Below are 24,929 nucleotides of genomic sequence, written 5' to 3' on the forward strand. Positions count from 1 at the left end.
CCCCTCTAAGACACGTCCTGCTTCTTGGCATCAGTAGTTTGAGAAGAGAAAGGCTTGATTTTTGTTTTTAGGCTGGCCATAGTGATCTTATGCAAAAGATCCAAAATTGCTAATGTACAAAGTTGACTACAAGGAGATTGCCAGTCAAGTATATACAATGATCAGTTAATTAATTAACTCAGTGGGTGTGATAAAGAACACATCAATCAATGTGACATTTATCAACAGAATGAGGTCGCCAATGTTTATTAGTCTATTACAGCCTTCACTGCTGTAGTTATTTTCTTATATCCTTCATAATTGAAAACATTTAAGGTTAAAAAATGAGATTTTAAGTAGTTATTTAACTTTTATAATTGAAGAACATTTGCACAGGGCATAGTTAATTAAAATCTACAGCACAGTTTGATATTTTAAAATCTTGTGTTTCTTAGATTGTTGTTTTTTCCAGAATCAGACAGATCCAACCCCATTAGATCCAGAGCTTCCAATGCACTCTAATGTGCATTTCTCCTGAGATAATAGATTTTTCACAGGACTTGCTCATTGTGTAGATTACACATCTGTTTTGAGTTAAATGCCACCACTAGATTCAGGTGGGGTAGTTGTGTTGGTCTGAAGCAGCAGAACAAAGTTTGAGTCCGGTGACACCTTTAAGATCAACAAAGTTTTATTCATGGTATAAGCTTTCATGTGGAAGCACACTTCCTCAAATACCTATCTGTATCTGAGGAAGGTATTTGAGGAAGTGTGGTTGCACATGAAAGCTTATACCGTGAATAAAACTTTGATGTTCTTAAAGGTGCCACTGGACTCAAACTTTGTTATGCCAGCCCTACCAATTCCTACTGATAGTGGTAAGAAACTTTTCGTACAAATGGGGTAATCCATGTAAGCAGCTTTCTAATGTAATTACTGCAGAGAGCCACTGGTATCTGAAAGCTTTTCTAGTGGTTTCTATATGATGGCTATAACATAGGCATCGGATTGAATGTGATGACTGATCTGGAACGTCTCCCTCCTTTTTGTTGTCTTCACAAGAACTGTGAAATCTTCATACCCACACTCAGGATGGAGATCTTGGGACAGAAATGAAGGGTCTCCTATCCTGGTTCTCTTACCCAATGGTGAACGTATTAAAATAAATATACTTTTCTCCTGTGACTATCAGCAGCAGTTCCACTATTACAAGTTTTATTCTACTAAACATTTTCATCACACAGCCGTACAAGTAAATATTAGGGAGGACTCACTCTGGGTACAGTAGAGACCAGTCCACCCTGGTGTACATTTGCATTCCCCGTCATAGGCACTACACCGAGCTCCATTGTGGCAATTGCAGGTATGGATACAATTGGGGCCCCAATGGGAAGGAGGGCAAGCTGAAACAATCCAAACAAATCAGATAGTTATATTTGATACAGCTTTGTAGAACTCTACAACTCAAACTCAAATATATGTGTGTCATGTAAATAATATTCATTGGCTATTTTAAAGTACAATCATTACAGTTTCACAACATTAAATCTAGCCCACCAATTAAAATTGTCTTCTTGAGCCCTGCTCTCTGTGCCCCTATGGCAACTAGAGACAGGGATTTTTTTTGGCTGTGGCACTTCACCCTTGAGGTTTGCCTGGTACCTACTTTACATTCCTTCAGGTACCAAGGCAAAACATTTCTCTTAGGCTTTTAATTAAGTGGTTTTATCTTTTTTAAAGCTGTTTTGTGATCTGTTTAGAGCCTAAGGACTGTTTTATCAGTATAATTTTAGACTGCTCTGTTTGTTTTGTGCTGTTTTTATGCCCTGGCATGTATTTATTGACCTATTTTATGGTCTTGGTTTTATTTGCATGTTGATATTTGATTGTTTCAGCTGTGAGTAGCCTGAAGCAGGTTCTGGAGAGGCAGTATACAAATTCTCTAAATAAATAAATCAACAACTGCCATTGTGGATTTTGCTGCTTACAGCAAGAAAATGTAAACATACTGTTTCATCACTGGCTGTATTCAACTTTGTCTTTACTGCTGTAACTGGCTGCAATTTTAAAGTGATATTTTCTTGATTTTCCATGGATGCAGACTGTATTTGCTAGGACTTATTCATTAAGATATGAAATTATACGATCAATTCTAAGTAGGTCTACTTGAAAATTTCGTTTTAGTCAACTGGGTTTACTCCCAGGAAAATGTTTGTAGGATTGCAGCCTACCTGTACAAATTTTGGAAAACAGCTCTGTACAAGTGAAATAATGAGAAGTTCCAGTTGTTTTTTGCATTTATGTCTTGAAATGCCATGGTCAAAGCACTGTGCCTGGCTCAGCATGACCCTCAGAGAATCTACACGATTCTGAAAGAACTTCTGTGGAACTTTGTTCCTTGTATGTGCAGTAGCTGTTGAAAGCTTTGCATTTGATTTACAGACAATGAACACAGCATACCCTTCAAAATATTCTTTTTGTATATTTTGATCTCACTCGATCTAAGGAGCTCAGGGCCTGTATATGGTTCTCCCTTCCCCATTTTGTCCTCACAACAACCTAATTAGGTACACAGATTCTGCCAGGGGAGAGTGACTGATCCAAGGTCACCTGATAAGCTTCAAAGAACTGTGGAGATTTGAGACTGGATCTCCCAGAGCCTAGTGAAGCGCACTCTAATCACTACACACACTGTTCCCATGTGTTACTAGTTCCAGTGAATGGATGATTATATTTCATATGGATGAATATATTTCACACAGAATGCTGAGAACCAAGGCTTTAAATATGTTCATACACCATGAACAAGTGAGTCACAATGATGGGTTCCCATATTCTATTAATGATATTTTGCTACTAGTAGAAGAGTAAACAACAACAAAACACACAGGAAGTTTGTGAGTGTGCAGAACTTCAATTATATTGCTCCTCTAATTGCTCACATAGCACACCCATGTGATGGTAAAGAAAGGCCATCATCTAGCCACGTATCATCTGCTGATGGACAACTGCAGAGTGAACATGGGGGCAAAATAGATTCTACAACACAGGATTCACAACTGATTCTTGAAACGCTGTCCAAAGTGTTCCTTAATGGGCAACTTGGAGATCCACTTTTCCTAATGTACAGTGAAAAGACATGGAAACTCCCCTTTTATTTTCATAGAATGTGGACTGAAGTCAGTATCAAACTGATCATGAGGTCTACTGGGACCACCTCCTACCATGGAAATCATGGACTCTATTACACAGTGGCACATTTTTAGTGTGCAAAGGCCTTCAACAGAACTTAATTATGAGGTTAGGAACACGAATATAGCCTAAGGACTCTGTTTTCATCAATGTACTGATCAATAACACTTTCCATGTAATAACTAATTATTTATAGAACAACAAAGCAACCAAGCAGTACTATGTTGATTGGTACAGATATGAGGGCTATGGCAATATATATGCAATTGACCAACTAAAGTTTTATTAGACAATTTTTAAAAACATTTAAAAATACAACATTGTGAAGAAATGCAAGTGAAAAAAGGATAATTTGGATCTGATTCTTTTTTTCTACTGTTAAAATTTTAAATTACATATTTATCACCCAAAAATGTGGGGGAAAGGGCTGGTGATTTAGGAAAAAAGGGACTGTCAATTCACATAAACAAAAATCTTTCAGAGGCTTCATGAGGGCCACACGGAATCTTTTTTCCCAACAAGAACTGAAAACCTTTACACAAGTCTAATAAAATTCCTCTTCCTGGTCTAAAGGTCAGCCTTAATAGACCTCTCCTCTTCATTCCACTGTCCTTTTTTTCTTTTAAAATGTCCATAAGCAACAAAATAAGAATCATAATCTAACAAGGAATAAAGAAGGGCTTCAGAAGCAAAGCAAAACAGGCATGCTTCAAGCTAATACTAGAATTCAAATTTTAAAAATCCTAAAACGTTTAAATTAAAAAATCTTAAGGAGCAAAGGCAAAGTGTTAATTTATAGAAGTAAACATTTAAATAATCTGTAAAAACCATTTTGACCAATCAGTTAGTACTTGTCTTTTTAATATATATGTTTTTGATTGTAGGTCATATGAGATCTTTTAAAACACAATCTTAATATACAGCATGAAAATCCAGCACTATTGGAGTCATACATAAGCATCTATAATTTAAAAAGTGAACAAGATTAGTTATAAGTAATGCAGATTATGAAAACCATTGTGTTTAAAAGTTTCTGAATAATCTAGATGTTGCCCAGAACTAGGATTCAGCCAGTTAAACTGTGCTAGTAAATCCACAAATTATGTGAACCAATGTGCCACATTACAAGGAGTTTCATAGCAACAGGTTTTTTTCACCCTCAGTCCTGGCTAAAACTCATGCAAACTCTGCTGAAGCGATGCATCTAAACAGTAATTAAGGTTGTACTCTCAAAAGCTTGCAGCTGCCACCTAGTCACATATCTACTTAATTCCATTGGCAACTGATTCAAGCAGTCTTAAAGCACAGTAGGAAATCCGTGTTTATTGTGCAAAGCACATGAACAGCACTCAGCCGCTCTACCACTTGAGCCTATGTCTTTGGTCAGGCAAGCCTGGATTCATTTAGTGCACCTTTGCTAGAGCATTCTAAGGAAATACAGAAGTCCATGTAAAAAGCTGAAAGAATTACTTTAATGTTCTCACTTAGATTTTGAGAATGCATTGTGTTACAACTGCCATTCATTGCTTGATTTAAGCATGGCATGTCATTATACAAAAAACGTAGGAAGGCATTTGTTTTTAACATCCAACAAAGAACCATTAATTGTCAGAAGCCAATTTAATGCACTATTGTGGAAGATATACAAGTGGGTACATTATGAAGTGCATTATGATGTCTGAATTTTCCAGCAGTGAGTTTGCTATCTAAAAATTGTACAGCAAATATTTCTCAATCCTGTATTTGAAATGGTAACAAGTAGCCATTATAGCTTTTCAGTTAGCTATAAAGCATATCTTCACTGTCAGATTTCAAGAAATCTGAACCAAGAAAATATAGGTACTTACGCTGAGAACAGTCACTACCAATCCAGCCAGGGTAACATTGACAAGACCGGTCAATTGGATTACAAGTTCCGTTGTTAGTGCATGTGCAAATTCCTGCACAGTTCTTCCCAAATCTGCCACTGGGACAGACTGCAAAAATCAAATGTTGGATTAATCAGTTTTGCATTCTTAGAACTTTCTCAGTTTTGTTTCTTTTTTGTTTCACTTAAAATATTGGTATATTTGGGAAACACCCACTCAGTGATGGGAAAATGGTCACGATTACAGGTGATAGGCAGAAGGGGAGCTTTCCTTTGCTGTTCCCAGTTGGCTGTATTCAAACTTCCTTTCCTCTATCCCTTGCTTGTACCATCCCTTGGGCTCCTTTGTTTTGCACAGATTTTCAATTTCCAGTTCCTTCGGATTCCATTTTCCTCCCTCCTCCTTTATTAAGCTCCTCTGCTGACCATGCCACACCGTCACTTCCTCTCCCCATGCTTTCTCCTCATTTCCTTCCCTAGGTAATCTGCTTCAATCAGCATGCTTTTCTTTGGATGCCTGTCTATTTTGCTCCCCTTGCCTTTCCCCCCACATCCTTCCCTTCAGCCCTTCTCAACTATATCATGTTCTTATGGTTATGTCCCTGTGAACATCCAACAGACCTATGGGAAGGCACATCGCATAAATGAACAGATTTTGTATATTGTTTTATTGTAATGTAACCTATGTCCACCATGTCCAGCTTTTATACTGGACATGTAGTGATTCATCTCTCAGCTGTTGTCAGCAGGCTGTCTTGGATGCTGAGCAATTTTTAAATTCATCCTTTGATTCACAGGTTTGTTGCAGATGGATGGGATATTTATTTATTTAATTAGTTTAAAACATTTTCATCCCACTTAGGGCCTTTTATACAACAAATAGCTAAAAAGACATTAAAAATCAACTTTAAAACCACACACACACACACACACACACACAGGTAATCTATAGCAGGAGTGATCAGTAAGGGAACACCAAATGAAACAAAGTTTTCACCCCTGGGCAGAATACAAGGATAAGGTTCCCTGGAGAGGGAACTGCCTGAGGAGACACAGTTTTCCGTGCCATGGCCGAGAAGGCTCTTTCTCAGGGTGCCACCTATCTAGCTTCTATACTAAGGTTACTATAATGGTCCAGTAGGTTCATACAGGAACACACAGTCCTTAAGGTTTGCTGTTCCCTGCCATATAGAGTTTTAAAGGTCAATAGCAGCATCATGAATTGGGCCTGGGGGAGAAAACTGGAGTCAGTGTAAATGGAACAAGACTGGAGTGATTTGGTCCTTATGACCCACTCTGTTCAGCATTCTCTACTGACGTTTCCAGCCATTCTTCAAGGGCAACCCCACATACAGTGCATTATAGTAATCTAACCTAGAGGTTACCAGGACACGCATCAGAGTCCAAGATCTTTTTTACTCAGGAAAGCTACAGACAGATAACCAGCCAAAGCTGGCCGAAGAAACTCCTGGCCACCACTGCCACCTGTTTATGTCACTGGAGTCCCAAATAATGTAAGTAGCGGAGAGAAGAGTGACAGGTTTGGAGTTATCTCTGGATACCTAAATAGTACTCTTGTAGTTCTGTCCTCTGTGAGTCTTAAAGGGCACAGATTTTGAGGGAGAATTTCTCTGAAGTGATATCAGCTTCTGTTATTTTCTCATACCCTCTTCTACCCAGGTCTGCAAAATGACTCAGAGGGTGGCCAGATGACCACATTCACAGACCAGTGGAACATTGTCTTGGTAGCTGATAAGAGTACAATGCTCAAATATGTGTGTTAACCTTTTTAAAGCATGCTCTTATTTTTAAAACCATATTCAGACAAAACATTGTTACAGATTGTTATTTAGTGTTCTGGCACTTGTATGAATAAGGAGGATTCATTTAATATATAACAAACATGCATCCTGCTCAACCAGAATTCTCCTTAAGAGTTTCATCGCGAAGCTTAAACATGACTGTGATGGACAGAGTCTGAGAATGCCTAACAGAGTCTGAGAACCTTTGAGTGACAGGCAGTTTGAATGGAATTCTGTAGAGAGAGTCAGTTAAGGAATGACAGTTGGGGACTGACAGTTGAAGAAGAGACAGTTAAGCACTGGCTGCTGCTGCTGCTACTACTACTACTACCACTACTACGGCTGCAATATGATCTGTACCTTCATTGCAGAGGGCTCCTGTGAAACCAGGTAAGCAGTCACACAGTCCAGTCACATGGTGGCACGGACCACTGCTGTGCACACACTGGGGGCATGCCTGGCTACAGCGATGGCCATAAAATCCAGGGGAGCAAACTGAAAACAAAAAGATGTTATTGTAGTCTTCCTTTATTCATACCCAGCCAAGACAAACCTAGTACAGTTGCTTTGAATTCACTTATCTATTTTATGAGACTTCTTACAGAACGTTTGACTTCCTACAGAACATTAGAGAATACTTAAATTATGCAAACACATTACTGAAATAAATAGATCTTTCTGAGAAGGCGTTAAAAGGAACAGCTTGATATATATGGGATATAATTTTTTTTAAAAACCCTAGTAAGATATGGAAGTATTATCCAAAGAAGTTTACCCAAAATTGTTCTAATTTTATCATCCTCATCATGATACCATCACCACTGATGTGATTTTTGCAATGCCTATCAACAATGTAAACTTCTCCTCTATAGCTGAACTGCTCTGAATCATTGCAACCTGGCAGCTTCCAACAAAGCACCAGTATAATATCTTTTTCCCAATGTGAGGACACTCAAAGTGCAAGATGGGTAGCCATGTTAGTCTGCCTGGGGCAGTAGAAAAGAGTAAGAGTCCAGTAGCACCAACAACAACCTCAGATACGCAGATGATACCACTCTAATGGCTGAAAGTGAAGAGGACCTAAAGAGCCTCTTGCTCAGGGTAAAAGAGGAGAGCGCAAAAGTGGGCTTGAAGCTCAACATCAGAAAAACTAAGATAATGGCATCCGGCCCCATCACTCCTTGGCAAATAGAAGGGGAAGTCGTGGAAGTAGTGACAGACTTCACGTTCCTGGGATCCCAGATCACCGCAGACTGTGACTGCAGCCATGAAATTAAAAGACGCCTGCTCCTTGGGAGGAAAGCAATGGCGAACCTAAACAGCATGATAAAAAGTAGAGACATCACCCTGCCAACAAAAGTCCGCATGGTCAAAGCAATGGCATTCCCAGTAGTCATGTATGGCTGCGAGAGTTGGACTATAAGGAAGGCCGAGCGCCGAAGAATAGATTCTTTTGAACTATGGTGCTGGAGGAGACTCTTGAGAGTCCCTTGGACTGCAAAAAGATCAAATCAGTCAATCCTAAAAGAAATCAACCCTGACTGTTCCCTGGAAGGCCAGATAATGAAACTGAAGCTCAAATACTTTGGCCACCAAATGAGAAGGGAGCACTCACTGGAGAAGACCCTGATGCTGGGAAAGATTGAAGGTCAAAGAAGACGGGGACGGCAAAGGATGAGATGGATAGACAGTGTCATCGATGCAACAAACATGAAATTGAGCCAACTTCAGAGGACGGCGGAAGACAGGAGGGCCTGGCGGGAGATGATCCATGGGGTCGCGAAGAGTCGGACTCGACTGTGCGACTGAACAACAACAAGCACCTTAAAGACTAACAAAATTTGTGGTAGGGTATGAGCTTTCATGAGGCACTGCTCACTTCTACAGACAACTGATATCTGAAGATATCTGAAGCAGTGAGTCATGAGAGCTCATACCCAACCACAAATTTTGTTAGCCTTCCAGGTGCTACTGGAATCTTAATCTTTTCTACTCAAAGTGCAGACAGTGCAGTATATGCTACTTCTTGCTTCTGATCAACTGATGACAAAAAACAAAAGCACTCCAATTCATTTTTATGCCAAATACACTAATCCCCTCTTCCTCATTGACAGAAAAAGAAAAAAAGCTGGTGGGTAGAATTTCTTTTTTTACATCTCTAACCTGGCATTTCTTTCATGACCATTTGGTATATTAAGCAATGCTTCAAGTTTAGTGCCTGTTGCTAAGCGTCAATTAACATTTACAAAGCTAACTTTTCACCACTGAGTTTTCTGAAGTTGTTTAGAAGTTAGCCAGACAAACTGCATACTTGAAACAGGTTGTCTGATAAAAAAAAAAACTTTTCAGAGAACCTCATAGTTTTCTAGTAAAGCTGCGGATAAGTCATTCGTTCCTCTTTCTCTTATATCCCAGGTGGTTTATAGTGGTATACAGACACTGATTACAGCTACTTGGTTTCTTACTGAAATACATCTCTTAAACTTCGTTCTTTCATTATAACATCTTAATGTAGTAATAGAGTCACTGCCCTAAATTGTGCTTATGATGTGAGGTCAGTAAAAGATTTACATGCCACATTATAACACCTTTATTTACAGTGCCTCTGGATTAACTGAACATTGAATGAATAAAGCCAGTCTAAAGATAACAATAGGTGCACACTTTGGAAACATCCATCAAGGACTGCTACTGGACAGTTTCAATTCATTTCAATAGGACTTGCATGGGAACAATGCTTGCTAGACCACACGCAAGTTCAGAATTTTATCCAACCACCCAGATGGCTCAGTGAGTGTTAGTAAAAACACAACAGTTTCTACATCTTGTAACACTAAAAGAGGTTACATGACTAGCTTCACATCAAGAAGTTATATAACTGCTTCCATCAATTTCCACCCTGTTGTTCAGGCTCCAATTTACAATAAATACTTACACAAATTAAAATGATAGTATAAAACATGTATGACTTTCCCATCATTAGGTTTTGGCAGAACCAGGGGTTATTATATGCTATTATTAAGATTTAGAAATACAGTCCATAGGATCAAGATAAGGAACTGAAAATGGAAGCAAGAAGCAGCATAATTCTAACAGGAAGAGATACAACTGACAGAAGGCAGCATTATAAGCCTAAAAGTTTACTGATGGATATTAAATCCATTATTATAGACAGAATCAGTAGGCTGAAGAAAAGCTACTGAAGAAGAATCAGCATGGATTCTGTAAGGGCAGATTTGTCTTTTAGAGTTCTTAGAGAACAAACGTGGGCAAGGGTGACCTAGTAGATGTTGTTTACCTAGACTTCCAGAAAGCTTTTGATAAAGTTTCACATCAAAGGCTACTAAGTAAGATTATAAGAAGAGCCCTGCTGGATCAGACCAGTGGTCCATCTAGTCCAGCATCCTATCTCACACAGTGGACAACCAATTCCTCTGGACGGCCAACAACAGGGCATAGAGGCTGAGGCCTTCCCCAATGTTGCCTCCTGGTCTGGAATTCAGAGGCTTAGTGCCTCTGAATGAGGAGGTTCCCCTCAGTCACCATGGTTAGTAGCCATTGATAGACTTATCCTCCATGAATCTATCTAATCCCCTTTTAAGCCTCTTTATTCCTGTGGCCATCACTACATCCTCTGGCAGCAAATTCCACATTTTTATCACTCGCTCTGTAAAATATTTCCTTTTGTTCGTCCTGAACCTACTGCCCATCAGTTTCATTGGATGCCTTCTCGTATTTTGGGAGAGGGAGAAAGGTTTCTCTTTTTCAGCTCTCTCCACCCCATGCATAATTTTATAAACCTGTACCATGCCCCCCCTTAGACACCTCTTTTCTAAACTGAAAAGTCCAAGACAAGTCAGCCTTTCCTCATCTTGGTCACCCTCCTCTGTACTTTTTCCAGCTCTGCAACAGCCTTTTGGAAATACGGTGACAAGAACTTTTAAAGGGATTAATCTGCAAAGCAGATTTTAAAGGGATCAATCTGAGAGCATCTAAAGGACAACTTGGAGATCTGGGGAAGTCAACACAGATTTGTCCCCAGCAGGTCCTGCCAGACCAACCTCATTTCCTTCTTTGATCGAGTGACGACCTTACTGGATCGAGGGAATGCTGTTGATGTTGTTTACCTGGATTTCAGTAAAGCTTTAGACAGAGTTCCCTATGATGTTCTGATGGGGACTAGAGGACTGTGGTCTGGACTCTAGGACAGTCAGGTGGACAGGGAACTGGTTGGAGAATGGCATGTTTACAGTTCCCATACATTATTATGCTGGTACCCGTTTGCAGAGTTAGGCATTTTAACTTTGGAGTTTTAACAGCTACCTGTGGATCCTGTGGATTCCTAACATCTCTGTGCAACTGTGAAAGCTGGAGAGACTGAGTGCATTTTACTGTTTCCAGAGGCCTGCTGAAATGAGCTGTCGGACCCTCTGGACTGGAATGGCCACGGTGAGGACATTTAGGGAAGTCGTGGTGTCCATTGGAAGCCCTGCCAATGTCCTGGATGTGTCTGGCAGCGGCCGTTTGAAGACTGTTCCACTGACTGCCCCACTGGCCCAATGCGACCTCTATTTTGACTGCCATGGTAACATGAGCCAAGCTGCTCCAAGCTCACTGGCAAAGCAGCCAGGGAACCCGAGGGGGATCTCTACCCCTGTCAGGTTTGCCCAGTGTAGTCTGAGAGCCATGGAGCAATCGGTGGAGCATTAACCTTGGTGGACTGGTCTGCGGCTGCTGATAACAACAACATTGAAGGCAACAGCGTCAGTAACAATGGGGGACTCCTGTCCTGTCTGGTGACCTACAAAGGCATAGGAGCGGAGAGTCGCAGAACTGAAACTCACCAGCTTGGAGAGGCCAGAGGGATTGACAAGCACCAGTGTGATAGTAGTGGGGAGATTCAGAGGACACAAATTATTACCCGCCCCCAGGACCACCTCGCCCAATGAGTTCTTAACGGTATATTGGGCCCCAGTTGTCCACAGACTGGCTGCTTACAACAATTGTCTAGCTGCTACCTCGTAGGAAATTTGCTAAGTCCTTTTAGACTTAATTAATTGGGAAGGGGTATTGAGTGTACTAATTGATTGTTTATTTCTTTGCCAATTAATTGGGGGTCTAAATTATTGGATTAATTTGATTGTATTAACTGCCCACATATGGTAAATTGATTAATTAATTGATTTGGTATATGACTAAATTAATTAATAAGAGGTTGTACTCGGATAGCTTAAAGTTAAATTGCCATCAAGATTTATTAGCTTTTATTTAAATTACTGGCTAAACTGAATGGAAATTTATTTTTAAAATAAAGAGAAGCAATAATAGATTATTAGGTCAAACTATATGGGCTTTTAAGGGAACTGATATAGAGCGCAAATTTAATGAGGAGAGAGCAAATTTAAAATTAGGAATTGATCGATTGGTAGCTAATAGTTGCTGTTATATAGGGTATTACTAATATTAGTCAATATAGCTGATTGGTCAGAGGGCTGTGGCAACTCAGTTACAGAGCTTTTTGGATGACGCTTCCATTTTAGACCCTTTTCAGTCCGGCTTTTACCTGGGCCACAGGATGGAGACAGCACTGGTCGCCCTCACAGATCTCTGGAGGCATCTGGATCAGGGAGGATCAGCAGTGCTGTTGTTGTTGGACCTGTCAGCAGCATTCAACGGGGTCGACCATCAGCTACTGATCCACCACCTCACTGACCCTGGAATCCAGGGGCCTGCCTTGCAATGGCTCACCTTCTTCCTCCAAGGTCAGGACAAAGGGTGGCACTGGGGGAACAGCTATCCCGAAGGCACCCACTGGATTGTGGAGTGCATCAAGGGGCAGTGCTGTCCCCAATGTTACAAGACATTGCTGGATGGCTTAGACTGAACTGACTGAAATTGAATCCGATGAAGACGGAGGTCCTGTGCCTGAGTCAGGGCGGACTGAGACTAGATATCCCACTCCCGACCTTCGATGGGGTTCCATTGGTGCCAGCCCCGGAGGTTAGGAGCTTGGGAGTGCTCTTGGATGCCTCCTTAATGGTGGAGGTCCAGGTAGCAGCCACTGCCAAGTCAGCCTTTTACCATTTTCGGCTGATCAGGCAGTTGGTTCCCTTCCTTGAATACAACAACTTGACAACAGTGATCCACATAATGGTCACCTGAAGATTGGACTACTGTAATGCTCTCTACATGGGTCTGCCCTTATCGCAAATCCGGAAGTACAGCTTGTTTAAAATGCTGCAGCCAGGCTTTTAATGGGTCTCCCAATGCGGGAGCACATTCAGCCTATGCTGAAGGCATTGGATTGACTACTGATAGCATACCGCATTCGCTTCAGGGTGCTGATTCTTAGCTTTAAAGCCCTTTATGGTCAGGGACCTACATACCTGAGGGATCGCCATTCCCCACATGTTCCCCAGAGAGCACTGCAATCAGGGTCCCAAGATCGATTGGCCCTCCCCGGACCCAAGGATGCCAGGCTGGCTATAACCAGGGCCAGGGCTTTCTCGGTGGCAGCTCCTCTCTGGTGGAATGAGCTCCAGGAGAGATCAGGGCTCCGCGGGACCTCATGCAGTTCCACAGGGCCTGCAAGACAGAGCTCTTTCACCAGACCTTCAATTAGGAGCCGCCTCCGATAGAGAACCCTGTTCCCTGAAGCCACCAGAATGGCCTGTGCTGGCTGCACAAAGGTTAGATCTATGGGCTTACCACTAGGATGGAATACTGAAGGTCGACCGCCATAATTTAATAACCTATTAGTGTCATTAATGTTAGCACCTTTTAATGTTGGACTGTTTTATATGGTTTTAGGACTATTTATATTGCGTACTCGTGGTTTTTTAAAATTCTTTTATGTAAGCCACCCTGAGCCGGCCTCGGCTGGGAGGGTGAGGTATTATTATTATTATTATTATTATTATTATTATTATTATTAATAATAATAATAATAATAATATAAAAATAAATAAATTATAATTTCCTCTAAATTGAAATTTGCCCAGCATAGGAAGGACTGAGAATCTTTCTCCCTGATGAGCTAATTTTTAATTTTCAGGAAGTTTGTACATTAATGAGCACTGGAAATGCTGCTCTCCCCATCTACAGCCCGAAATGGTACAGATCATCCAGCCACCTCAGAATTCCTTTGCATCATTCTGTATAGATGGTGTGCAGACCATCTAAAGAAACAATATTTTGATATTAATCCTCATGAATGGCTAAGAATCTGTTCTCAGATTCTTTCAACTAAAGGCCAATTCAAAAATTATTTATTTATTTAATTATTTTTTTATTTATTATTTATTGCTTTGAGTTTTACCCCGCCCTCCCCACCGAGGCGGGCTCAGGGCGGCTCCCATAAAACTAATAAAACAATATACATCTTATAAAATTACAGATACATCAATTAAAAGCATTAATATCGATGGCGATACAAACAGTAACGTGCAATTTGAGACATGCACTAGGTCACTTCTGGGTCTGAGTCCACACAGGGCGCAGCTGGTAAGGTGCCGCTCCTATCGGAATGCCTGCGTAAAAAAGCTCCATTTTCACAGCCCTGCGGAACTGTGGAAGGTCCCGCAGGGCCCTGATCTCACTAGGGAGCTGATTCCAATAGGACGGAGCTGCCAGAGAGAATGCCCTGGTCCTTGTCGATGTCAACCTTGCGGCCTTTGGACCAGGGAGGGCCAGGCGGTTTTGAGATCCTGATCGCAGTGCTCTCTGGGGAACATGCGGGGAAAGGCGGTCCCTCAGGTAGGCCGGTCCCTGACCATAAAGGGTTTTAAAGGTCAAAACCAGCACCTTGAAGCGAATCCTGTATGCTATTGGCAGCCAGTGCAATGTCTTTAGCACAGGCTGAATGTGCTCCCACCTGGGAAGACCCATCAACAGCCTGGCTGCTGCATTTTGCACCAGCTGCAGCTTCCGGAGTTGCATCAAGGGCAGCCCCATGTAGAGAGCATTGCAGTAGTCCAACCTTGAGGTGACCATTGCATGGATCACTGCAGCCAGATCATTGCGTTTGAGGAAGGGAACCAACTGCCTAATCAGCTGAAGGTGGTAGAAGGCTGCCTTGGCAGCGGCTGCTACCTGGGCCTCCATTGTTAAGGAAGCATCCAGGAGCACTCCCAAGCTCCTGACCCTCGATGCTGTCACCTGAATTTCCATGTCAGTGAGGCGGTGAGCAAGTAGCTGGTGGTCGACGGTGTCAAAGGCCACCGACAGGTTTAACAGCAGCAGCACTGCCATCCTGCCCCGATCCAGGTGCCTCTGGAGGTCATCGGTAAGGGCAACCAGTGCTGTCACTGTGCCATGGCCTGGGCGGAAGCCGGACCAGAAAGGATCTAGCATGGAAGTGTCATCCATAAAGTTCTGCAACTGTATCACCAACGCCCTCTCAATTAATTTTCCCAAATAAGGCAAAATGGAAACCGGCCGATAATTAGCCAATTTGGCCGGATCGGGAGATGGTTTTTTAAGGAGAGGACGGACCATCGCTTCCTTGAGAGCCCCCGGGAACAGCCCCTCAGAGAGCACCTCAAAACCCCTCACAACCAGCTTTAATTAGCCAGGAGGGGCACGGGTCAAGGCTGCATATGATTGGGCATACAGTTGAGATCAATCTGTCAATTTCCTCTAGGCTGAGTGGACTGAAATAATCCAGAATGGGACCAGAAGACGTGCTTGGAGCCTCGAGTTCACTCACTGTCTCAATTGTTGTGGGGAGGTCGCGGTGGAGCGACAAGACTTTATCTGCAAACTAGCTCGGAAGAGGCCCTGCGGCAGAACCATTAAGGACCAAATCATTCTATACAATTGTGCCGGGCGTGAGCTTGCAGACACAATTGTGGCTGCGTAGAACTTCCTCTTCGCAGCTTTGACTAGGAAGAGCCTCACAGTCAATATCCAATTCCCTGGTGTTTTGTCTGCCCTGCGGCAGAACCATTAAGGACCAAATCATTCTATACAATTGTGCCGGGCGTGAGCTTGCAGACACAATTGTGGCTGCGTAGAACTTCCTCTTCGCAGCTTTGACTGCCACCTCATAGGATCTCATAAATGTCCTATAAGATGCTCTTGTTGCTTCGTCACGAGCATGCCGCCACTGTCTCTCTAGCCGTCTAAGCCTTCACGTCATCAGCCTCAGCTCCTGGGTATACCAAGAAGCCAGCCTAGCACGTGGGCACAGAGGGCATCTGGGAGCGATCTCATTGATGGCTGTCGAGAGTCGGCCTTGCCAGTCCTTGACTAGCTCATCTAATGAGCTGCCAGAGGGCACAGGATCCCGAAGAGCCATCTGAAGCCACACTGGGTCCATTTGGCTCCATGGGCGAGCTAAAATACGCTCGCCACCCAAACAGGGTTGGGGTGACACATTCACTCAGGCCTTCAGGGCATGGTGGTCCAACCATGGAACTGCTGTAGCAGTGATCCAGTTATGGCCTCAATTGTTTAGGAAACTTCTATGCCAGTTCCAGCAGCCACCAGGAATGTACAATTCTGGTGTGGCTATATCTAGGTACATCTTGGCTAATCTATGTGGTAAGTAAGGGGAGCGGTGGCACAGGGGATTTATCCTCTGGTTAATACATCTGAGCTGAACAGAGCTGCTGTCAATTCTAGCCCCGTGCTGGTGTGAGCTACCAGCCTTCTCCCCAGCTTGCCGTCCACCCAGTGGTTCGAAAGCTTCGGCAAGTAGATAAAATGGGTACCACTCCTTAGAGAGGGTGGGCACACTAAACCCCCCGGTGGGGGAGGTGTTTGCCGGTGAACAGAATGTCCAGCGCGTAAGACCGAAAAGGCTAGAAAGAACTCTTCGCCATCAAGGAAGCCTGTAATGGGCCCTCCGGCCAGGCGGTGGCAGTGCTGCGCTGCAACTTGAAGCAGTCCGGAGAAAGCTGACGACATCAAGCCACGCCGAGGGGAAAATGCTGCTGGAACACGTCTGACCTTACAGCTGAACAAACTCCCCGTCGGCTGCAAACGTGTGTGATTTAAAGATTATATGTTGTCCTCCCTTACCCCTTGAATCATTGTTAGTCATATTATTATTATTATTATTATTATTATTATTACTTCATCAGGCTGCTTTTCTTTAGTGCTGGAACCCAACCCAGCTAATAATAATAATAATAATAATGAGTGTTATGTCCCCAGAAGCATTTTTATGTTGCTTCGGTGCAGTTGCTCTAATGTTTGATTTAATCCCAATGGCCAATTCAACTGAAGCAGGAGATGACAGTGTCTACAAGATTATGCATTTTCCAACACAGTGGGTCTTGGTGACTGATGGGGTATTGATATATACTTTGCTAAACTTTGATAAATACAAGGTATATATCCAATTTACAAGTTAAAGATAGTAAGAAAGACAGAGTTACTGCCAATAAGTGGCAGGCTAGGCACATACTGGACTAATGACAAGATATGATAAAGTGTACATGTGCACAAAAGGTCTTAAAGGTGCCACGGGACTAAAACTTTGTTCTATTGCTCCAGGCTAATGTAGCTACCCACCCGATTCTACTAAATACATGTAAAGGCACTACTTCAGTTTACTTTAAGAGTACTAAAATTCAGCATTACAGAACAGCCACATTAAAAAATACTTAAGCATTTGTATAGCACTTGCATTCTTCAAAGAGCTTCACACATATTATCCCCGTAATCCTTACAACAGCTCTGTAAGGTAGGCCAGTATTATTATCAGTGTACTGCAGATGGGGGCTGACACAGTGAGTCTATGGCTGAGATGAGGTTTAAAATCATTACCTCCCAAGAGTACAGTCCAGTCTCTTAGCCACTATGCTATATGCAAGAAATAAAGGAGCAGGGGTTTTTAAAACTTACTTCTTTGACAAGTAGTGCCTCTGTAGCCAGGTGCACATTCACAGATCCCTTCATCTGGAGAGCATGATGCACCATTTTTACAGAAACAGGACAATGAACAGTTTGGACCCCAACGTCCCTCAGTACATACACTGTCACAATGCATACCTGCAAGCAATTAACACATAGAACTGTCATTGAAACCCCAGATGATGTACACTAATCACAAATGACATTAACTGGCAAATTTAACACTGCCACTACAATATGAAGGAGGAAAGCACAATATAACAGCATTATGTATTACACTTAAATAATATTACAAACATCACATATTATCCAAGTGTTCTGGCCAGAATGATTAAGGGTCAACGTAGATTTGACAGCTGAAGACCCATTGTAATAGCTGGGGATGGGGACAAGAGACACTGTTTGGAGTAAAAGGGGTGTGAAAGGGGAGGGAGGTTTAATGCCCTTCCACTGGCCAGAGCTCACCTACAGTCTTCACCCACACATCAGCCATTCAGCTAAAGTACACCCATTTGTTTGTTTAATTCTTATATGCTTGTGTGTAGTACAACAAAAGGGGTACACACGGGTACGTAGGAGCCAGATGATTTCTGTACCCATTGGGGTACCAGGTCCAGATTGAAAAATACCTGGAGATTTTGGGGGTGGAGCCTGGGGAGGGCAGGGAGGGACTTCAATAGGGTGTACTGCCATTTTCTCCAGGTGATCGGATCCCTGTTGTAATAGTAGGAGCTCTCCAGCCACCACCTGGAGGTTGGCAACCCTACATAACCACCATTTACCTCTCAGTAGTTTCTTCCACAAAGTGCTTTTCTCCAAGCCAAATCTCTTTTAGTTTCATAGCTTAGCTAAAAGGGTCAGACCATGCCTTCTTCCACTAGCTATGGAGCCTCTATGTTCAAGGGCAATATATCTCTGCATATCAGAGGCAGAGGACAAACGACAAACTTTCACCTCCACATCTTGCTAATGAGCTCCCAGAGGCATGTGGCTGGCTGCTGCAGGGAACAGAATGCCAGACTAGATGGCCCTTTGTTCTTGATCCAGCAAGACAGTTTCTGTCTTCTCATACTTCAGTTTCTCTATTCTAATAATTGCAGAAAAACTAAAGTTCAGTTTGGGTTTACTTCTTCCTTTGAAGAGGGAATGTTTGCAAGGCAATGAGTAGTGAAGAAGCCTGATTTCTTTTATAATTATTAATAAGCTGATTACTGCTAAGTTTCATACCATGGGGGGGGGAGGGGGGAGAACACAAGAAATGAACCACAAGAGCTTTCCAAAATGCTTAGCTGTGCAAAATACATCAGGCATTCAACGGTTATTGTAAAATGATGTATATTGTGGATAGAACTTCAGTATATAAGCATACACAAAATGGCAACTGTCAGTAGAACCAAAGGCATTAAAACTAACTTTCTTGGTATTTTTTTCAGAGTCTTTTTGCACTTCTATAAAGTTTCCCTTCATGTCAAATGCCAGCAGGATTCCACTGTAGCTCTCAGACCTCATTGTGTCTACAGTGCTTTCTTTTATCAATCGACTATTATTGGAGTGCAGCTACTGAATGAATCATTTGGCCAAAGAAAAAGGGGACTTTCAGAAGAAGAATGACTGGCTTTGTATGTATTTTGTGCAAAATATGCTTCAGGTCCACTTTATATTGGACTGTTTAAAATGAGCAAAAAAGACTTGATTTTCCCCCCCGCTAGAAAAGCTTTCTAAAACATTCCAAAGTGGATATTTTCTAGAATATGTGGAAGAATTAAGAGAGACTGTCCATACTGACAATTAATTCCTCTATATATCTTTCCAGTAAGCAGTCCTACCCACCCATTCCTGGTTAGTGCATAATACCCTGTATGGGAAAGATCTTCTCCTGACTGGAAGACAGGTCAATGAGTGCAATCCTATACTTGTTTACTTTTATGTAAGTTCCACTGAGTTCACTGGCAGCTACTTCCATGTAAGTGCGACCTGACCATGAAAACCTTAACTCTTATGCCTTTTAAAATCTTGATTTATGGCTGCCAGACAAAGGACCAGACAGAGCCAACTATGATAGAAAATACACAGAAATGTAACAACACAACAACTAATTTTACACAGGATACTGAACAAATACAAAAAGGACTACTTTCCCTTGGTGAATGCAGACTTGAATGCCAAGACACAAAAGACTCCTTATACCATCATGCTGTTCCTGGCTGATTTTTGTCTGCCTAGCTAACCGAGTTTTCTGAATCAAGACACAAAGTAACTTATTTCTCAACAGGCTGGAACAATATTTTTCAACTTGAAATCTAAACGGAGGCACCTAGATTTGCATCTGAATAAGGCTCCTCAGTGAGAGACACTGAGCCCTCTTATTAGATAGTTTCAGAGGGTAGTCGTGTTGGTCTGCAGTCAAACAGTTAGATCTGAGTGTGGTAGGACCCTAGAGACCAATAAGAGTTTTAGGGTATAAACTTCTGATAGTCAAAAATTCCTTCCTCAGACATGAGTAGAAATGGAGATCTCCAAGTCCTTTTATCCTAGTCAGAAGGTGGGAGGGGTGTTGTAAACAATGCTTGTAAACGATGCAGAGGTACATTACATATATAAAGGGACTCAGAGATTTCTGTTTCTACTCATGTCTGAGGAAGGGAGCTTTGACTCTCAAAAGCTTATACCCAGACACTCTTGTTGATCTCTAAGGTCCTACTGGATTCAAATCTAACTCTTATAAGATGTCACCGAAAGCTGTGTGAGGATCAAACCTTTAAAAATGTAGCCAGGCTGCTCTTGAAATGCACATTTCTTGGTAGAAAGTCAAATATACATGTGTGAAGGCAAAGAGTTTTTGTTTTTTGAGATGCTGCTGCTGAAAGAGCAGCAAATCTGGTTTCATTAGGATCGACAAAAAGGCAAAGTGAGAGTAATGAGAGAATTTTTAACATTTATTTCAGTTTATTTCTCCCATGGACATGTGTCTGAAGGCATACTTTTAAAAATCAAATTTATTAGGTTAAAAATCCCAGTATGATGTATTATAAAGGTATATATTTTAATGGATGTGTATTTTCATATGTTAATAAAATTTCATTTTGTACATGCTTACAGTACATAACTAGTTGTATTCTATGTATATAGGCAACAGAGAAAGAAAGTGTGTTTGTGTGCAAATGTACAGCATAAACCTTTTCCCAGTGAGTTCATCTTCTTTCATGCTAAAAGAAATGTAATTGATTATATTAATCTCTGTGTATGTTAAAGCTGCAATTCCAAACACAGTTAGTAGTGAGTAAGCCCTACTTAACTCAATGGGACTAAGTATCCATGCTTAGGTATACATGGTAAACAGACTTACATGTGGCTCAAAGGAAGGGAAATTTCAAAAAGAGTGTTTAATCGGAATAGTTTTCTGCATACCCAGATTTTTAATACCAAATATCAGCAATGAGCTCTCTCTGAGTTTGTTAGTGAATGTTTTAAGCCTACAGACAACAATCCTGTGCTGGTAATTTGCATGAAAGACTTTTAGCTAAATCAGTATGAATAATGCACCTACATGTAAACTTTGAACATTTAAAGTGTGTCTTGTGAAACAAAGGAATTATTAATAAGTGTGCATGTTAATTTCATTCTAGATAAGCAGATTGGAAGGAAATGTTTTTGCCAGGAGAATGGACAAAGAAGTCTTTGATGGCCTCCACAAGTTGCTAGGCAATAGCTAAATGGTCATGATAAACTTTAGCTAAGCAGCTGAATCCTCATGCATTTAATGCTTCAAGCACTATGCCAAGGGCCTCACGTCTAAATCAGCCTGCAGCATTTTTAATTGTGTGAATGAAATAAATAATCATTTGATCAGTGTTGTTTTCATTTCTGCAGTTCCAATGTTATATATCTTTAAAAACCTTTAGTATTTTAACAGTCTGATAGTATGCTATGACAGTGGTGGCTGAAAGTCTCAGTGGTGCTTTAAAAGTCTCAGAAATGTCACAAGGGGAGACCTCATCACAGAATAAGGGACTCTTATCCCGGGTAGGATTGGATCATACACAATGGAGAAAACTTGTTCAAGCTAAGCAGGCTTGGGACCGGTCAGTGCCTGGACAGGAAATCTCCCAGAAAATGTATATATGTCACCTTGAATAGTGGAAGATAGAAGTAAACAATCAACTACTACTGCTGTTATGACAATCCCAAGCCCCATCACGGCACACTAGCCATTAGCATTTCTAGCCCAAAGCCTGGGCCATTTCCCAGTGCTGGAAGGCCTTTGGCAAAATACCTTTCAGTGGGTTACCAGATCCTCTTCACTGTCCACCCAATTAATGATCCCTTCCACTAATTGTACAGCTACTGTCACCACCCACAACAAGAGGGGCAGTTGTCAGCCCTTTAAGTCTCGCCCACTAACTGCCATTCTCTTCTCCTGTTCCAAGTGATCAAGCTGCTGGGTAGGCAATGATAGCAGAGGGGGGGCACTGCCCATTGGAGAGGGAGGACATGGCTGCTGCTACTTCTCCCCCTGCCTACCTGATCATGAGGGATTTTGCTCACAACAATGGCAGAGGAGCCCTTCCTCCTGCTGTGCCATTCTCTGGAGCAGAACTGGGCCCCATAGTGTGACTGCAAGTCATGTCAGGGTACTCCCCATGTTGCCAGAGGCGCTGCTGTTACTCTCGGGTAGCCCCAATAGCAGGGACACCCCACTTCTAACATGACCCAGAAACCCACAAAACTCAGGCCAAGGAAGGCCCTCCTGGTTCTGAAACACAGAGCTAGCCACAGCTCTGAAAAAGGCATCTCCATTTTCAGGTTTCATAAGGCAACCTCAGAGCAAACTTCCAGTCTTTCCCCTCCACCCAGCAGAGATATCCTTATGGAATGGCAATGGGTTCCACTAAGTAAGTAAATTTATTACAGTCATTGACCAGTACACTGTAAAAGAAGTAAAACCCCAACACTAGGTAAAATATCTTACATTTCTAAAGGCTATTCAGAGGCCACCTGGCAAATAGTCCTCTTCTCTCCAGTACCTCACCCAGCCCTTTTGTGTGATCCCATGTCTATTTGTGAATTCTTTGTCCTTCGTTGCTGTGTCCCTCAGGATATTATTTGGGCAAGTTAGTAGAGAGGGCTGTGGCAACTCAGTTACAGAGCTTTTTGGATGACGCTTCCATTTCAGACCCCTTTGAGTCCAGCTTTCACCCAGGTCACGGGACGGAAACAGCTCTGGTCGCCCTCACAGATGATCTCCGGAGGCATCTGGATCGAGGTGGATCAGCAGTGCTGTTGCTGTTGGACCTGTCGGCGGCATTCAACACGGTTGACCATCAGCTACTGATTCACCACCTCACTGACACTGGAATTCAGAGGCCTGCCTTGCAATGGCTTGCCTCCTTCCTCCAAGGTCAGGGAGAAAGGGTGGTGCTGGGGAAGCAGCTATCCCAAAGGCACCCACTAGACTGTGGAGTGCTGCAAGGGGCACTCTATATGGGCCCCCTTGTCCAGATTGCACAGAGACATGGGCTGGGATGTCACCAGTATGCAGATGACACCCAGCTCTACCTGCTGTTGGGCGGCCAGTCTAGCTCTAAACCGGAAGATCTAGACCGGGCATTACAACACATAGCTGGATGGCTTAGGCTGAGCTGACTGAAACTGAATCCGACGAAGACGGAGGTCCTGTGCCTGAGTCAAGGCAGACCGAGGATAGGAATCCCACTCCCAACTTTCAATGGGGCTCCACTGGTGCCAGCGCCAGAGGTTAGGAGCTTGGGAGTGCTCTTGGATGCCTCCTTAATTATTTAGGCCCAGGTAGCAGCCACTCCCAAGTCAGCCTTCTACCATCTTCAGCAGATTAGGCAGTTGGTTCCCTTCCTTGAACACAGTGACCTGGCAACAGTGATTCACACCATGGTCACCTGAAGACTGGACTACTGCTACATGGGTCTGCCCTTGTCACAAATCCGGAAGCTGCAGCTAGTACAAAATGCTGCAGCCAGGCTGTTAATGGGTCTCCCAATGCAGGAGCTGAAGGCATTGCACTGGCTACCAACAGCATACCAGATTCGCTTCAAGGTACTGGTTCTTACCTTTAAAGCCCTTTAAGATCAGGGACCTACATATCTGAGGAACTGCCTTTCCCCATATGTTCCCCAGAGAGCACTGCGATCAAGGTCACAACATTGATTGGCCCTCCTCAGTCCTAAGGATGCCAGGCTGGCTATAACCAGGGCCAGGGCTTTCTCGGTGGCAGCTCCTTCCTGGTGGAATAAGCTCCCAAAGGAGATCAGGGCCCTGAGGGACCTTCTGTCAGGCCTTTAATTAGGAGCCACCCGATAGAGACCCATGTTCCCTGAAGCCATAAGAACAGCCTGTGCCGGCTGCACAAGATTAGATCAATGGGCTGACCACTACAATGAAAGGAGATGCCATCATTTAATAATTTATTAATGTTATGCAATGCTAGTACTTTAAAATGTTCTAAATGTCAAAATGTTTTATCTATTTTTAGGATGATTTAAATTTATGTGTGTGTTTTATTCTGTTGTAAGCCGCCCTGAGCCAGCCTTGGCTGGGAGGGCGGGGTATAAGTCTAAATAAATAAAATAAAAAATAAATACTAAAATAAACCAATCAATCAATCATTCAAATGTTTAGCAATCTAATCAGGGACCTTTTGTCTGGGAACCTATTCAACTGCCTTGGCAGGACCATTAGTGGACAGAAAACCCATTCAACTAGCCACCCAGCACCTGGCTGATTTAATCAAGGCTATTGTTAAGCCTGACTCTGCCTCTTTGTAACTTCATTGGTCACATCCAGGCCTTGCCCATCCTGATGCCACACACCCCTAGGACTCATTATTGGTCCAGGTAATCTATTGTTCTCACCTGAGACCAGCCTCCAAGGCCTTCCATTGTTTTCCAATGTCTATAACTGTCCAAGCACATAGCCTCAAACCATGTGCCTCTGCCCTGATGCCAATTGGCAGTCCACCCCTAAACCTCTGGGTATAGGCCATAATCCTTTCTTCATGGACCTCTGCACGTCTGGACAGGTAGTATCACCCCATAACTGACCCCTCTATCAGCTATCAATCACCTCTGCTTTCTTAGTTCTGTATTGTGTGTGTGTGAATGCTTGATTTTATGTTTGTATGTGTTATAATCCTTTAGTAAAAGAAATCACTTCATTTTAAGATCTAGTCTCAGTGTCTATTTCTGGAATTTGGATAA

The 24,929-nt window shown here is 42.5% G+C and overlaps 1 protein-coding gene across 1 annotated transcript in view; it reads right to left on the bottom strand.

The window, feature by feature from the left end:
- The window catches only part of MEGF10 (multiple EGF-like-domains 10), a 160,951-nt gene that overhangs the window by 12,286 nt on the left and 123,736 nt on the right, over positions 1-24,929 (bottom strand). Inside the window, exons 14-17 of the mRNA XM_015413519.1 lie at positions 17,692-17,838; positions 7,201-7,335; positions 5,019-5,147; positions 1,254-1,382 (exon numbers count right to left, since the gene is read on the bottom strand). Of these exons, the coding sequence (XP_015269005.1) occupies positions 1,254-1,382; positions 5,019-5,147; positions 7,201-7,335; positions 17,692-17,838 (540 nt within the window). The remainder of the gene's footprint in view (positions 1-1,253; positions 1,383-5,018; positions 5,148-7,200; positions 7,336-17,691; positions 17,839-24,929) is intronic.

The sequence above is a fragment of the Gekko japonicus genome, unplaced genomic scaffold, assembly GCF_001447785.1.
Source record: "Gekko japonicus isolate JY-2015 unplaced genomic scaffold, Gekko_japonicus_V1.1 scaffold245, whole genome shotgun sequence".
In the NCBI taxonomy this organism is placed as follows: domain Eukaryota; kingdom Metazoa; phylum Chordata; class Lepidosauria; order Squamata; family Gekkonidae; genus Gekko; species Gekko japonicus.